The following is a 16,206-nucleotide window of genomic DNA, read 5'->3' as shown; positions in this document are numbered from 1 at the left end:
AACCAATAAAGCCCACTTATGATCTAGCGAATGTATGGCGGGAGGAACACCCTGAAGGTGGAGAATATACGTACTACTCTACAGTACATGACACAATGTCATGCATAGATCTCTGGCTGGTCTCAGTGAAGTGGATGCACAGAGTGTGTGGCACTAGGATCTTGCCCCGTACCTTGTTAGACCATTCGCCGTCATTGCTAAACATCTTGTTGACTACAGGAATGCGACCCAGGCCAATATGAACAATGCCGCCGGCAGCGCTAACAGAGGGCACTATGGCAGAAACCATCAGAGAAGAGATCATACAGTTCTTTGAGGTTAACAAGGGGTCTGTAACGCAATACTCCATCAAATCGGAAACATTCAAAGTCTGGATGAGGAGCGTGGCTATGTTAATTACCTCAAGTGCACTAAAAACACAAGAGGAGAACTAAGCAAATTATAGAAGGATACACGTAAGAAAACGAATATGGGATGACTGGGGACAGGGCCCTACTAGGGCTGATTAAGGGGAACCTCAAAGTTCAGGGGAATGGCTAATCGGGAAGTGCACCTTAACGATAAAACCAGGACAAGCCCGAGATATGGGGAGGAGGATAGACCGGGACGATACCTTGCTGGAGTGGTAAGGGGGAGAGAGAGAGAGTCACAGCTAAAAGAGGACATTGAAGATGAAGAAGGACAGTTAGTAACTAAAACAGAGGAGATTAATACAATCTTCCAAAAATACTATCAGAAACTATATACTAATGCAGACACTAGCACAAAGATAGATGTACATCAATATTTACATGATACAACCCTACCTACACTGAGCAGTGAAGCTCGATTGGTGCTCGAAGCGCCAGTTATGACAGAAGAGATAGGAGAGGCCATAACCTCACTCGCGTCGGGCTAAGCCCCTGGCCCGGATGGACTAGGGATGGAACTATACAAGGCATACAAGGACATCCTAGCTCCTCGCTAGTTGAAAGCATGGGAGGAATCCTGCGTAACTGGTAAGGTCCCACCAACAATGACTGATGCAGTCATAATGGTGCTACTCAAACCAAATAGACCGCAGAAGGAGGTAGCATCATACCGCCCTTTTTCACTAATAAATGCTGATTCAAAAATAGTAGCTAAAATATTAGCAAACAGGCTCCTCCCTCACATGTCGACCTTGATACACACACCCTGACCAGGGGGGCTTCATTCCCGGAAGATCAACGGCTTCTAATTTGCGGCGATTATTTACTGTCTCACAAATGCCATGGCGGCAGCTCTGGATGCCGAGAAGTCATTCGATTCCGTCTCCTGGGATTTCCTGTTTGGCGTACTCGAAGGATTCTGCATGGGCAATAACTTTTGTAAATATGTAAGACTACTGTATATCAATCTGACTGCCAGAGTTTGCACCAATGGGGCACTATCGAGACCAATCCCGCTATCAAGAGGTACACAACAGGGATGCCCTTTCTCGCCCCTCCTCTTTGCTTTAACAATAGAACAGCAAACGCGAGAACATCACAGTCACAGAGGCATACATATAGCTGGACCCCCGCAGATCATCTCCCTGCATGCTGATGATACATTTCTATATATACGTAATCCAGACACGAACATAAAACCGATTATGGAGGAAGTAGGCAGATTTACATACCACTCGGTGTACAAGATAAACCCTTCGAAATCGGAACTATTCCCATCAACGGAAGATACTACCGAACCAACAGACGTATGTGGTTTTCGTTGGGTGCCTTCCTCCCTAAAATATCTGGTGATATCTGTATCCTGTACGCAGAAACAGTTATCGGAACTGTACTACCAAAAATACCTCCATGCACTGAATGTGAAGCTAAATATATGGGCCAAATTTCCGTTGTCACTGTTTGGTAAGGTCTCGCTGCTTAAGATGGTTGTGACACCTAAATTGTTACGTTACTTTTTTTTTGCATCAAAATTGCATAAACAATTATTTTTAGCAAAACAAAATTTAAAAAGAAAAATCCACATCACTAAGCCACTGAATAAATAAATAAACGATACAGTTCAAATTTTCTAGACAGTCCGCTTTCCGGCAGGACCTCCGACAAGAATGTAATAACTGCTAGAACATGAGATGTTTTATGCCCTGACATCAAACGTGACCACCATACTTTCTCCTCTATCAAAATAACGTCTGAGAAAAAAAGAGCAAAAATGTTCGGAGCGCTGGTGTTTCAAGGCATGACATTGAGTCATCAAGTGGAAGAGAGACTGAGGTGTCCCAGGATCCCGACAGTAACGACACAAATTGTCTTCCGCCTGGGCTCTGATTGCTCTAATTTCGTTAGTTGGATGCAAGGTTCAATCTTGTCTGCAGAAAAAAATCCCTGGCCCTTTTGTCAGGAAAAAGATTCAGATAAGCAAAGGGTGTATTTCGGCTGTAACTTTCAGTAGGAAAATCTGCCAGTAGCTTATAACCTCTAGCCTGGTCTAGAGTTTTAATCCAGTCATGCTCCTGGGCTTTCCACTTTCCTCTTTACGCTCTATTACTTTAATAATATCCCAATATGGCCATGAGGTAAGTTCTTCACAGAGCTGAAATCAACGGTCATGCAATTTTTTCTGGGAGGGGGGCACGGTTCGAGCAAAATGGGAAGTCCTGGCAGAACCAATATGATCAAGGAGAACTGGCTGCTCCAGGCTACGAATTGTACTATCTGGTGGCACATGCGCATTTTGCGGCCCAATGGTATAAAGCATGGGGCAATTCTGGGTACCGAAGGCTAGAGATACACAGCGTCTTCCCGACAGACCTCAAAAGCGCCATATTAGATGATTACTATGTAGATTCCTGCCCGTTTGATCCCGTATGTACAACAATATCAGCGTGGTATTGTATATTTAAACGATTGGACTAACCCATGCCATATAGTAATAAGATCTCCTTGTGGAATTGCCCTGGTCTCCCACCAACGTTAGATAAAGACCTCCAAATGACATGGGACCCGGAGAAAACAATGAAACTGGGAGACTTATACCCAGGGGGTAGATTTGTAACTGAAAAAGAATTTAATGCAAAACTGGGTGATAATCCAGTCCAAATACTCCAATTCTACAGAATGCGTGCATCGGTCAAGAAAAGATGGACAATGTACCCCCGGGAATCGGACCATGTCAATATTTAGAGACCATAGTAACTGGTGAAGAAGGCATCCCCCGACTGGGTGCACAATGGGCCCATGACAGTGCTTCTGGGCAGGTGGGTCTGGGACAGGACCAGGACGCTTCTATGCCTGGAACAGCCCTACTCCCCCAAAAACCCATTGATCTCAGACTCAAGCAAAGCCAGTACAAACCTGACAAATGTTAGACTTTGGGAAAGAAAAGGGATCTATACATGGGGGGCCTATATGAAGAGGGGACTTTCAGAGACTTCACCTCACTCCAATCCACAAAAGACTTGCCAGGTAGTCAATTCCTATGGTACCAACGCGGCAAATGGGTGGCACGAACAAAATGGAAGGAATGGCCGGAAGAACCAGCAACCAACCCCCTAGTGACACTGCTCTATAACCTAGGAGATGGGTGGAAACTGGAATACAGGATTTACGGCCAGTTGATAGACAAACCCAGTCCCTGAGGTGCCGATCTGAAATCCAGTTGGAAGATAGACCTGGGTCTGGAGGTTGCGTACAAGGAATGGGAGAGAGCCCTTGCGTTCCCCAAAGAAGTGGCCACAAATGGCAGGTTTAGATTAATACAATTGAATGTGCTATATCGTACATATATGACCCCAAACAGAGTGGCCAAGTTCAACAGGCAGGCCCACCCCGAATGTCAGTGGTGCAATGCCGAGTCAGCAGGCATGATGCATGTGTTCTGTGAATGCCCCAAAGCACAATGCCTCTGGTCCAGAGTTGAGCAGACTTGCAGGAGGGCTGGAATGTCTCCATATGACTGGACCCCCCAGGAATGTCTATTGGGGACCTACCCCAGGTTGGCTAAGGTTTAACATATTGTGAAACTCATGGACATGGCATGCGTTTTGGCCAAGAGAACCACCGCGATGGCGTGGAAACGCGCCAGGGGTCCACAATATGCTGCATGGTACGGGATATGGAGCAATGGGTGGAGGCAGAAACCAGAGCCTGGTAAGAAGGTATACCAGGTCTTCTGATGACACCAGCGTGTTGCTCGACGCCTGGAAGGCCCTGACATGGGTAATGTTTCACCCCTCGGACGACAAGCCCCCCTGAGCTAATGTTTTCACTGATAATTTGAAGCCTGACAATGTCAGAAGGTTCTGAGTTGCTTTGCCACATTGACATATGAAGGCTAACATCTCCCTGTTTCCTCCCACCTAACCCCTAACACATGTTCCCCATGAGAGAAGGCATGCAATACAATGTCGGAAAAGGAGACATTTAATGTTCTGTTTTACTGTTATGTATCGTTTCAATGTTGTTATTGAATGTTATGATTACATTGAAAAATATTACTTGCAAAAGTGATTTAAAAAATGCTAATAAAGAAATTTGAAAATAAAATAGTAACTGGTGAAGAAAATAGGGCGATGATCTCAAGACTATATGGCATAATACAGAACAGTAAGACACAAATAACAATACACTGAAAGAAAAGTGCGAAAGAGATACGTCCACGACTATCGATGATACTAAATGGTGCAGATACTGTCCATTAACCAAAAATGTTTCACTTAACGCAAGTTTACGACTCATTCAATTTAAGGTATTAAACAGACTATATTACACCCCGTTAGTGCTGTGTAATTCTCCCAAGATCTGTCAGACAAATGCATGAAATGTGGGTCGGTTGGTGCTGGCACAATTCACATGTTTTGGACTTGCCTAAACACAGCCGATTTCTGGAAAGATGTGGCAGGTGCCTTACATATTATGACAAATATTCCTCCTACCCCTTTTCCCCTCAAATATCTACTTGGTGATAGTGGGAAAGTTAACATTAAAATGCATAGACTGTTCAACATGAGGTGCATAATTGCGAAAAAATGCATATTACAGCACCAGAAATCAAAGTTTGCTCCGACAATCGATGAGTGGTTAAAAGAACTAACGTATGTGCAAGAAAGGGAAGAAGGATACATAGGGATAATATTGGCCACCATTGGACCAAAGATATATTGGGCCCACTCCAAAGATATTTGTAGGAGGTACAATAAAAGGACAAAAGTTACTGTAAGATACTGCAAAATGCATTTGATGGATACTGACAAAGAACGATTAACAGAATCAAAATGTAATTGTGAATGTCTTGGAAAAAAGAATTTGGTACCATACTAAATAGAAATTTGAAGCGCTCCATTTCTACAACCCAACACTTGAAATGGGCCATCTCAGCTCTGTAACACCATTTCAATGACTTGGGTCTTGGAGGCATTATTGTGGTAGAGAAGAAAATTATATTTTTTATTGCCATATCCACAATTTCTATTCTAGAGCCGAATTTCATCTGGTGCCGCAGAACATTCTGTTATAAGCGGAAAGGTGATGAGCCTGCCTGCATCCCTAAAAACAGCTAAAAGATGGCTGATCTAATGGTCACTATCAGAGTTCAGAGAGCAAATTCCCATTCACAAACTAGGCAGCTAGATTTCTTCTCATTCAGGCTCACAGATTCTATTCTGCTGATCTTCTCAATCGGGAACCTCTTCCTGTTATGCGCTTCCTCTCTTTCCGATACCAGTGGCTCTGGTAGTGGGGTCAAGTGGTCAAAGCCATGAAAGAAATAATTAACTCTCTTCTTTGTTTGTGTTGATGAGGTTACCATTTCTGTACCTTGGTTATTACATTGGTTAAGTTGTTGATAAAACATAAGAGCTAAATTAAAATACTGGTATACTGTTATGGGGCAGTGACCTATACGGAAAAAAGTGAAAGAAACTAGTCAGGCAATGATCCAACAAACTGACAAAGATCAGAACTTTTCTGATAGCAATTATAGATAACTAATGCAAAAAGGTATGCCACAAATTACGTTTAACTCAAACCTAATATCTGAAGACAAATCGAGTAAATTTGTGGTAGCCAATTTCAACTCCTAGTGAATCGGTCTTTCTAATTCATTAAATTGCAATGTTAACACATCAGTTGTCTGAATTTGGCCTTACCCATCACCATCTTTGTTAACCATATTCAGTTCAGTAACGTTATACATCATTGATGGTTCTAATGAAACCTTCTCCATAAACATTGGTGATGATGTAATGTTCTGAATTTGAGCTTCAAGAAATACTTCATCTGTCTGACAAATGGAAAGAACAAGTCAGTAAAAAGAGCTAAAATGATACTCCATGTTAAAAACATTTAATTTGAAAATCATTAATTATGTGATTAGTTCATGCCTGCAAATCAAACACACTAATTAATGTGAGTGGGAAAAAAAAATCTTGATCTGTACATGATTAGGAGAAACAAAACTGTTAGTCAACTGATAGCTTGTAAAACAATGGACGTGGGATAGTTTAACATTTTCATTTTTGGCCATCATGGAAAAAGACTATATAGCTCCTCTCCGACTTTTAGAACCTTTCAATAATGTAACATCAATTTTGCAAGACACAGTGAAGTCAGATAGCAAGCCATGATTGGGTGTGTCGAAATGCCCATCTAGTTTGATTTTTCCTCTTGAATGGCATGGATATACAACTTCGCCAGTATTGCAGATACATATGCCACATACATTGGCATCTGCCTTAATTGAAGTAATTTTCTTGGAAGATCAAGTATACATTCATCTACAATCATTTTCAATTTCACTGTTCAATAAATTAATGGTAACTGGCCATCTTTTTAGTCTTCAATTTTAAATACAACTACATATTAAAGTATGACAACTGCAATTTTACTTGCAACAGCCAATATCGCTATCGGTTTGTGACTTTCCAATCTCTATTAGAGAAAAGAAAGTGTATCCCACAAATCCATTGCTTAAATTACATTAGAGCATTTCATGGCAGGTGTACAATAATGCAACAACTCTCAGAAAAATGTTAGCATAATTGAAATCAAAAAAAGAAAACAATCCAAGCAACATAATGAAAAAGCAAGTTAATCTTAAACTATGTCAAAATAATTAGGATTCTAAAACTTCGGTTACAAAGAAAACCTTAGGTTTAGCAGAACACATGTACGTGTTCAAAAGTGGCACTAACACCACATATATTGATGGCTGTGGAAAAGAATCCACTACATGCGCAGTAGTAAGAATGGCAAATTCTGTACAGGGGAAACAGAAGCGATCAGGAGCATTACTGTCTCACGCAGCCAACTGTAAATACTATGGTTGGTTTTAAGGCATTATGTTTTATATGTTTCTATGATATGAATAGAGGGAATTGCACACATTATATTATGTGCATAAAGATATATCACTTGGCATAGAGTTTGAGAAGATAGAAAGCAAAATATTACTAAGCCTTCATTATTATGTGAAAGCACTGTGGCCTTTACACAGTGGTACATTCAGGAGCTGATGTGGTAGAACACGCTATGCTTTAGTTGCTTGGTCTTAATAGTTTATACCGAAATGGTTTCAACATTTTAAAAGGGTTCAGTTATACATGACCTGATAATTTAACAACTATGACTTTAGTTGTTGAAAATCTAAACATGGCATTACAAACAATACACCTTGACTATGGACGTTGCAGTGGCTTGTCCACGAGTACAAAGGTTTCTTGAAGAAACCATATTTAAGGGCTAAGTTAAGGAAGGGATCCTCCTTAAGGTCCTTTTTGTTACTCTTAGCAAATGAAAGAGGAGTTTTAGCAAATATTCCTGTACAGATCTCTAGTGCAACACTGGTAAAGGTTATGTACAGGTAAGCTAATGTAAAATGCTAACACATGGTTGTTTGCTATTTATTGCATAGCGGTTAATACAATTTTACATTTTTACTGAGGTTAAGCTTACTGATGAGTATATATTTTAAAAAGGGGTTGCATTCTACAATGCTCACTTAAGCGCTAAATAAGAATTCTACATCCTTTCTTCAAAATATTGATGAAGGAGTTGAGGATGTTCAAACAATTTGGAAAGCAAGTGTAAAAACTATATTATGACACTAGCAAATGTTTATCTGAAAAAAATCAGCCTTTTTAAAGTAAGTTTTAACCTTAGCACTATTGATTTTTAACCAATGTGTAAAGCACTACAGCAAATGGAGGGAATGTAAAACCTAGCCGAGTTTGATAACATATTGTCAATGACCAAACAAACTTTGCTTTTCCATTATTGGTTTAATTGTGTTAATGACAAGCACAGAGATAGAAGACAATGTAAAAAGCATACAGACTTGTAATAAATAAATAAAATTACCACAGAACTGAGGTCACTCTAATGGGAAAATAAAAAAGAAACATTAGAGAAATAAGGATTAAATGTTAAAGAAAAAAGGAGGACAACTAAACTTTCAAACAAAATGCATGGCTGCATTTTATTGTTATTGCATCATGTAAGACAACATTAGTGAAGACGAATGTAAAACAAAAAAGAACAAACATTTGAGTGGCTGAGAGGTAAGTAACAGGCCATATGATAACAGTAAAGTCCTTAAAAATGAACATTTTGTTTGCCCCCACACAATCAAGCATCTACCTCAATTATTTAGGTTTGCTTCATTTTGACTGCACTAGCATAAAAGAACCAAGAAAAGGAACAATTACTTACCTGTAACAAGACTTCACCTGTAAGGGTATCTTTCATAAATGTATAAAAGCGCTAAAGTGCTCCCAGCATGATGTGTCCGGGGCAAACAGTAACTCACAAGGGGGTGTTGCCTAAGAAGGTTAACATTACAGCCTTAGTCTTTGTAGATAGATGCACTAGAAACCCAGCAACAACCAATTCCAATAGAAACTGTACGCTTGAAAAGATCTTGCTCAAAGTTACCCAACCCATTCTTTTAGCTTCAGGGATGCTGGTGCAGGATGGGAATCTCTCGAACATGCCTCTGTTCCCCCTGCAGAAGGTAGCAAACCTTTGTTGGTTTGTTTATTTAAATAGTTTATTTTCAGAAACCACCGTCACACAGCATACATTTTAACAGTTTCATTAAAGCACATTTATAAATTTCAATTAGTTACTAAACAAAATGAGTCAAAAACAACAGGCCTTCCTGGTAAAATGTTACATCAGCCTTATGCATTTGAATGGGCAGACCAAACATAGTTAGCGCCTCATTTAACTTATGTAAATCGTTAAATTCAGAGCACAATTCCAGATAAGAAACTTCTCCAATGAGTAATTGATATTTATTTTGTACATATACAGTTAAGATAAATCCGTTTCCCTTCTATGCTGAACTCCAATTGCTAAGAGGAGACAACCAAGCAACTCTCTTCTATAATGGCTACAAGTATGTACAAAGCAGGAGCAAGTGCTGCACATATTTCCTCCTTTCTGCAGTCAAACTGTTGATGTGTATATCTGAGCATAACCAGGTTCAACCTGGCTTGAACAGCAGCAATCCAAATCCCAATGGCCTGGAAACAATTCCCATAAGTGGAGGTCTCATAGGTTTCCCTCTCAAGACAGAACCTTTCACAGACCGGCACCTCCTGCACAGTGACAAAGGTCAACCTTTTGTCAGACAAAGGGTCACAAAAACCCAACAACGAAAACAGTAATCATAAACATGAAAGGGTGCCTTCAGCCCATCTTCTAATTCATTAAGAATATGTCAGAAAATGTGTACTCCTTTAGTGAGATTTTGCTAGGTGTAATGTCTTGGACCAAGATAAATTGCGCTACCTGGTTTGCAGGGTGTTTCCGCAAGAGTTATCCTGGTTCTGCAAGGGGTAGCATGGAGAAGCAGTCAAAGGAGCCCCTTGCACCCCCCACTTTCGAAGGATGGTTTTGGGGGATGGTGCACACTTTGAAAAGGCACTCAATAAGGGACAGTCCATACAAAAGATTCTTGAAAATAAATTCTTCATCACGCGGTTATACATAAAATGATCTACAATAGATTACAGGTATGCAATGTAACTTTTCAGAATTAAATCCCCATAAAAAAACGAGGCCACTCAGTGGACCTCTGGTGATGTAACAGGCCCCTATAGAAAAGTATGCCCCCCCCCCCAACCACAATGTTGAGAATTTGTTCCCCCCTTCAAACAGATAATAAATCTGACTCGCTGAGGGCATCCCGATGTAAGATAATCACCCAATGTTAGTCTAAGCAACAATGATGTAGGTCTGCATAGCCTCGCACAGAGGAGGACACCACAGAAGACTCAGATGAAGGAAGGGACCCCGAGGGAGAGTTTATCATCCCCAAAGACTCACCAACATGCCGGCTTAAAGACTGCAGAGAGGAGCGCTGATTTCAGCTGCTGGAGGATTAGAGTTAATTCACTGACAGGGCATGGGTTAAGCTGGATTTTCAGAATCAGACCTGTGGACAGATTGTGAGAGGCCACCCTATTCGGGTGAACAGGGAACGATACTAAAATCGCGTCAAATTCTATCAATGTAGTGTGACTGTGCATTAAGGCTTAGGATTAGGAGAGTGCGAGTGTCGAATGTCCCAGTTAAGCACACACAGACCACTTTTAATAATACAAGTTAGGCAGAATGTATAAAAATACAGTTTTATTTATTTAGGCCATGGAAATCAACGTTACAGTCCTAGAGACCTGCTGTTCCCATAGGGCCCTAGCCAGCATCCTCCCTGGTTTGTTCCCCTTTGTGTTTATTAACTGTCTTTTACCCAGGAAGGCCTTCTCTGGCTTTTTAGTTTGCAGGAGCTCGTGTTGGCCCCATACGTCCTCAAGTTATCTCTGGTAAGATGTCCTGCCAAAGCCCTCTCTTTGCTTTTCAGCTCTTGGTCAATGGCATGTTCCAACCTCTCAACTGTTTGACCCACCATAACTTTAGTGCAATCAACTACCCTGTGATCACCGCTTGAATGCATCCCATGTGGTCTCTGAGGTTGGGGGTGGGGACTGTTATGAAAATAGGCTGCGATTTCCTCCCTTATCTCAATTATTAGCATGTGGTCCTGGAGGAGTTTCCCTGGGAAACTCCCATCTCCAAAGCCTACCGCTTCCAGTCAGGATTTCCAGAGTGGTCCACACTAGTGCGTGATCGGAAACTGCTATGCTGTCGATGTCCGATGTAGCTACCCTATCCACTAAGACAGGGGTCATCCAAATATATATATTAGATTCTGGAAAAATTGCAGAGATGGTGTATTCCCGCTCCTGCCCATGGACAACCCTCCAAGAGTCCCAGAGCCAAAACATGCAATTCGCAGCGATCAGGTGGTTTGCTGCTGTCCCAGAACGCCCCTGTCTGGATTCACTTCTATCGAGGTCTTGGGAAACCTCTTCCAGCACCTGGCCGGGGTCCCTGGAGTTTTTGCGACCATTCCCATGAGTAGGTCTGCCGCTTTTTCTGTGCGCTTCTCTTCAGTGTCACATCCAGGTCCTCTAGGTGCAGCAGAGTTAGGGCCTCCCTCACCGTCATAATGCAATGAATTATATTTTATCTCCCTTCTAGCGAGTTCCCTCGTCACCAGGCACATCTCCCAGTGTTTCTGATGAATGGCCAAAGCCAAGTCTTGGTACAACTGGACCTCCACGCCTTTCACCCGAGGGGGACTCTTCCTTCTTGTTTTGGCCTGGAATTGCTTCTTTCTGCTGGTAGCTTGTCAGTGCCATTACATCATCACAAGGCCTGGATTTGGGGCCCCCCTCTTTTCCGGCCCGTACGGTGCAGCCTGTCTATTTTGATGTTGTCTGCTGGAATGTCCCCCGGCATGTCGGTGAATGCGTTTTGGATGAACTGTCTCAGGGTCGCCACCTCCTCAGGCAAATTCCAAAGGGGGATGTTCAAGCACCTGGAGCGGTTTCTAGGTCCTTGCACTGCAGTTACAGGTTAATAGATTTTCTGCACATGTTCTCCAGCAGATCCCCACTGGATCGAGCATCATCGGCTAAGTCCTGAATGGCTCTTTCATTCGTATCAGTTCTTTATTCAATCTGATTCAAGTCCTCTTTGATATCCCTGATGGACAGCTGAATTTTCTCTTTAAAAGCACCAAATCTTTCTTGGAACGTTTCCATACATTTGTCTTGGAAAGAGTTTAGACATTGCAAAAGTTCTACTTTATTCAGTGAGTCAGAGCAATCCAAGCTCACAGAGTCGCCCATATTCTCCACGTTTTCCAGTCTTGGAGTGGCACCCTTACTGCAGCAGTGCTGCAGTCTACCTCTGTGCACCTGGGCCTGCGTTCCCAGGCGAGTGACTTGGGCTTAGGCATGCAGCTGATTTTCGGGCCCATCACTGTGTGTTGGTGTGCTCTTTTACACCTTATGGCTGCTTCTCTTTCCAGGTAGTCCCCCGACAAGCAGAGAGTATAAGACCCAATTCTCTGTGGGCTGTGCTTCTAGGGGGTCCGCGGCTTGCCTCACCACCTCTTCCGTGTGGTGATTGGGACCCCCATGCACCCTGCTACCGCTTCCGGTGCGTGCCTCTCTGCCTACATGTCGAGCCACATAGACCTCCGGTTTCTCAGTTTCCCTCCTCTCAGCGGTTACCCTGTGCTGCCCACCATGCTGCTTGTTGGCACTCTGCACAGCTGGTCCTTGTTCAGGATCCGATCGGCCCACAACGGTGCCTGGAGCGTGCTTCCATTACTTCAGCTGCCCCGGCCCACCCATGACCCTGACCTCGCTGCACCCGCTTATCTCCTCCGGTCCTCAGATAGCTTCCAACGTGCCCAAGCGGGCTACCACCGGGTTTGGTGCCGGGAGACCCGTGACGCTCACCTCGGTGCACCCGTTTCTCACCTCCGGTCTGCAGAGAGCCTTCTGATGGGCCCTGGCAGGCTTCCACTGGTCTTGGCACCGGGCCACCTGTGATCCTCATCCAGCTGACTTCGCTCCTCACACAGGGCTATGAAGGAGACTGGTAGAGTACCGGTAACATCATCTCAGTAGCATTGTGTGTACCGCGCTTCGCCCGGCCTATGGCTTCCAGCCTCCACCACAAAGCTCTCCCCCAGACTGTAGTGCTTCGGCTTGCTCGACCTCAGCGGTCGCTTTCCCCATGGCAGGAGATGCACAACGCTGGCGAAGCCGCGGCATCACCGACCGAGGACCCTCCATTTCAGGCCTCACTGCCCCCAAATTGCGTCACCATCCTTTGGGGAGCTAATGCAGCCGGTGAGCACACAAATCGCTGCACGAGCAAAGATTCTATTGTTGCTGGTCCCCCTCCGGAGCGCTCCGACTTAAGTCTGCTCCTAGATCAGCACAATTTTGAATCCCATGTGGCATATTTAAAGTGGCCTTTGAAATTGATTAAGAAGGCAGGGCAAACTGATGCATTTACAATTGTTGGTATCATTTTTTTTACATATGTCCTTTTCAAGAAAATAATTGTCCATGTTAAAAAATAAAGATGCTACCAGTGGTCGTAGAAATGTGGCATCAACAAATATGTAATGTTTGTGTATACTTGAATGCATGCGTTGCTTATGCTTTTCTTTACCTGCAACTTGTATTAAATAAAACAAATCTATAAGATTCTCACTATGGACATTGTTTCTCGAGTTTTCTCCAAGCTTGGTACTCAAGTCAGATGGAAATATGCGGGGGAGAGATGGGAGGGCAGTGAGAGACGGTGCGATTTTGAAGAAGCTTGTGGGAAGTCAGACACTTTAATGTCAGCCTTAAAGAAATCTGCTACATCGATATTGGATATTAGACAGATATTGGATATTAGACAGTGTGATCGCATATATTCCATCTTGATGTTATGGACTCTTACAGTGGAAAGTCACACAAATCAATGTAGCCTTAAAGGAAAGAAATTAAATATTACACGCAGCGGGCACACAATTCAATGTTAGTCAAAACATTGTCCTCAGAAAAATATGGGGCTAAATAAAGGAAGTGGAATTTGTCTGCGCTGGTAGGGCGGAACGTTTTGTCCTTAGTGGGGTCTACCACACAAATGAAATCCTTGGCTACGACTAATTCTCCCTCAGAGAAACCCATTAAGGAGGTAGTCAGTGCATCGAAGAAGGCCTCTTGTTCTGAGTCCGAGGCATATAGTGAAACCATGGATATCCTGTGGTCCATTTGTTTAATATTTAAAGCCAGAAATCACCCTCCTCCCCCTGGTCCCTCAATACTCTCAGGACCTTCAATGGGAGCCCCTTCATGACCAAGATGGCCACCCCCTTAGTTTTAGTGCCGCTCGGAGCAAAATAAGCCTTTGGGTAAACTTTGTGGATCAAGCGCGACTCATTCTCCAGGAGCAGGTGAGTTTCTTGGAGAAAAACTATGTCAGAGAGAGGGATATCCGCATCTGGAGGATGGCCTTGACGCTTAGTTCAGAGATGATCCCCTGCACATTCAGAGTTAGACAGGAAAATTCGGGGATGTCCCTGGTTGTGCTAGTGTTTTGCGTGAGTGTTGTGGGAGGGTGTGACATGACACAGGATATACAGATACGCTATCATCTCATCCCTTGAAGAGGGAAGACCATGCTGCTGTTCAGCAATAATGCACCTGGAAGTGCGTAGCTTGGCTGGGCATCAGGATAGAATAATTATGACATTCCCCTTTATAAAATAACCCCCCCAAACCCCTTCATTCTTAACCAAATAAAAAACAAAAGGAAAATAACCCATCCATCGCAAACCACACAAACACTTGCTCACCATTGGTGGTTATGCCAGGACTGCATCTCAGCTGGCTCCCCCATGACTACTAGTTGCCCAGTACCCAACTTAGCTATGGAATTTAATCTTACAAAACCTTGCAGCCATTCAACGGCGGCCTATCTAGCGGCCACCTCTGTTTGTACCCACTCAAAGTTCTTCCAGACAGGGGAGCAATTTCAGTCCATCATCTGTCACCCCCCATAAGTCAACCATCTCCTAGCCGCTACAGGGATTTCTTCTTCAGGGACCCCTTCAAGCCCTGTGGGCCCATCTGTAAGCTATTAGGGTGGATTTGCTCCTCCATTTTGGGCATCTCCTGAGTCAAACAAGTCTCTTCAGTCCCAAGTCCCTGCTTTTCCTCCTCCATCGACCTGAGAAACTCCTCTGCCTCCTTCTCCAACCAAACTGATTATCGACGCCCCCGATGTTCAAAAAGCAGCTTGCATGGGAACCCCCATTTGTACTGTATCTCTCGCTCAAGGAGCCAAGCTTTAAGGGAAATGAATTTCAAGAGTTCCCGGGGTTATATCCTGAAACAATTGGAGATTCGCTTCACGGAAGGAGAGGAGCACCCAGCCCGCACTGCTGCCAGGATGTACTCTGTTTGAAAGAAAATGGACCCTTGCCTGCACATCAGGGAGGAGATTCCTCTGGATCTGGGCAGAGGAGTACACTGTGCGTTCTGTTGAGGATTTGGCCTTCGCTGTCCCCCAAATCCAGCAGCTTGCGAAAGAGTGCTCGCACACAGCCCTCCAGCTCTTGATCTTTCACCCACTGGGGGAATCCCCGGATACTGACGATGTTACGTCGGGAGCAATTCTTAATATCCTCCTGCCCAAGCCAAATTTGTTCAATCTGTTCCTCCACTGTAAGAGGCCGCTGTTGGAGTTCCATTTGCTCGTGCGCATGATTGCAGTGCGCCGTTTCAATCTCGTCCAGTCTCTTATGTCGATCCACATGGCATTCAGCTCTGCGATTGACTTCGAGAGCCTCCTGAGCTTTGGATTTCTTGCTTGAGTTCCCCCAACATAAGCTTCAGATCGGATTTGGTAGCTAATCCATCTTCCTGATCTCCCGCCGTCTCCGGTACATGGAACTGTGCAGTAGCTGACGGCACATTTTTCTCTTTTGGGTACTGCAAAGTTAACATGACCTTTATATCTCCTTGGTTTGGACTGGCAGGGGTGTTGGCTATGGCTGTGTGAGGAGGAGAGCTCTCTGCTCTCAATCACCCACTCTCGAGTGGTCTGGGTAAACTCGGTATTATATAAATGTGAAGTTCTCCAGTGGTATTGCTCCCTCCACCCACTTGGCTTACAGGGCCATAGAGAGGACTCCACCTTGCAGGTTGTTTGGAGCGATCTCAATCGTTTTAGGTTCAGAAGTGGGGGAGGTCCCCTTTCGGGATTGCTCCAACAGGTTCCACCAGAGTCCAGTCAGTGCCGTACCACTATCTGGTAGTCATAATGTGAAAGGGTTCATACCTTCGGTGCTCCGGTTGCCAGTGCTAGTCTAGTTCAA

The 16,206-nt window shown here is 43.7% G+C and overlaps 1 protein-coding gene across 3 annotated transcripts in view; it reads right to left on the bottom strand.

The window, feature by feature from the left end:
- The window catches only part of TRAPPC13 (trafficking protein particle complex subunit 13), a 987,073-nt gene that overhangs the window by 295,694 nt on the left and 675,173 nt on the right, over positions 1-16,206 (bottom strand). For 2 of the 3 annotated variants that reach the window (XM_069627358.1, XM_069627360.1), the window contains exons 8-9: positions 8,325-8,342; positions 6,116-6,249 (exon numbers count right to left, since the gene is read on the bottom strand). In XM_069627358.1, the coding sequence (XP_069483459.1) occupies positions 6,116-6,249; positions 8,325-8,342 (152 nt within the window). The remainder of the gene's footprint in view (positions 1-6,115; positions 6,250-8,324; positions 8,343-16,206) is intronic. The other variant, XM_069627359.1, reaches the window with a different exon arrangement.

Source organism: Ambystoma mexicanum, chromosome 6p (genome assembly GCF_040938575.1).
Source record: "Ambystoma mexicanum isolate Mex_15411 chromosome 6p, UKY_AmexF1_1, whole genome shotgun sequence".
Lineage (NCBI taxonomy): Eukaryota > Metazoa > Chordata > Amphibia > Caudata > Ambystomatidae > Ambystoma > Ambystoma mexicanum.
The sequence above is the reverse complement of the archived record's forward strand: the minus strand, read 5'-3'. Positions and strand labels throughout refer to the sequence as shown.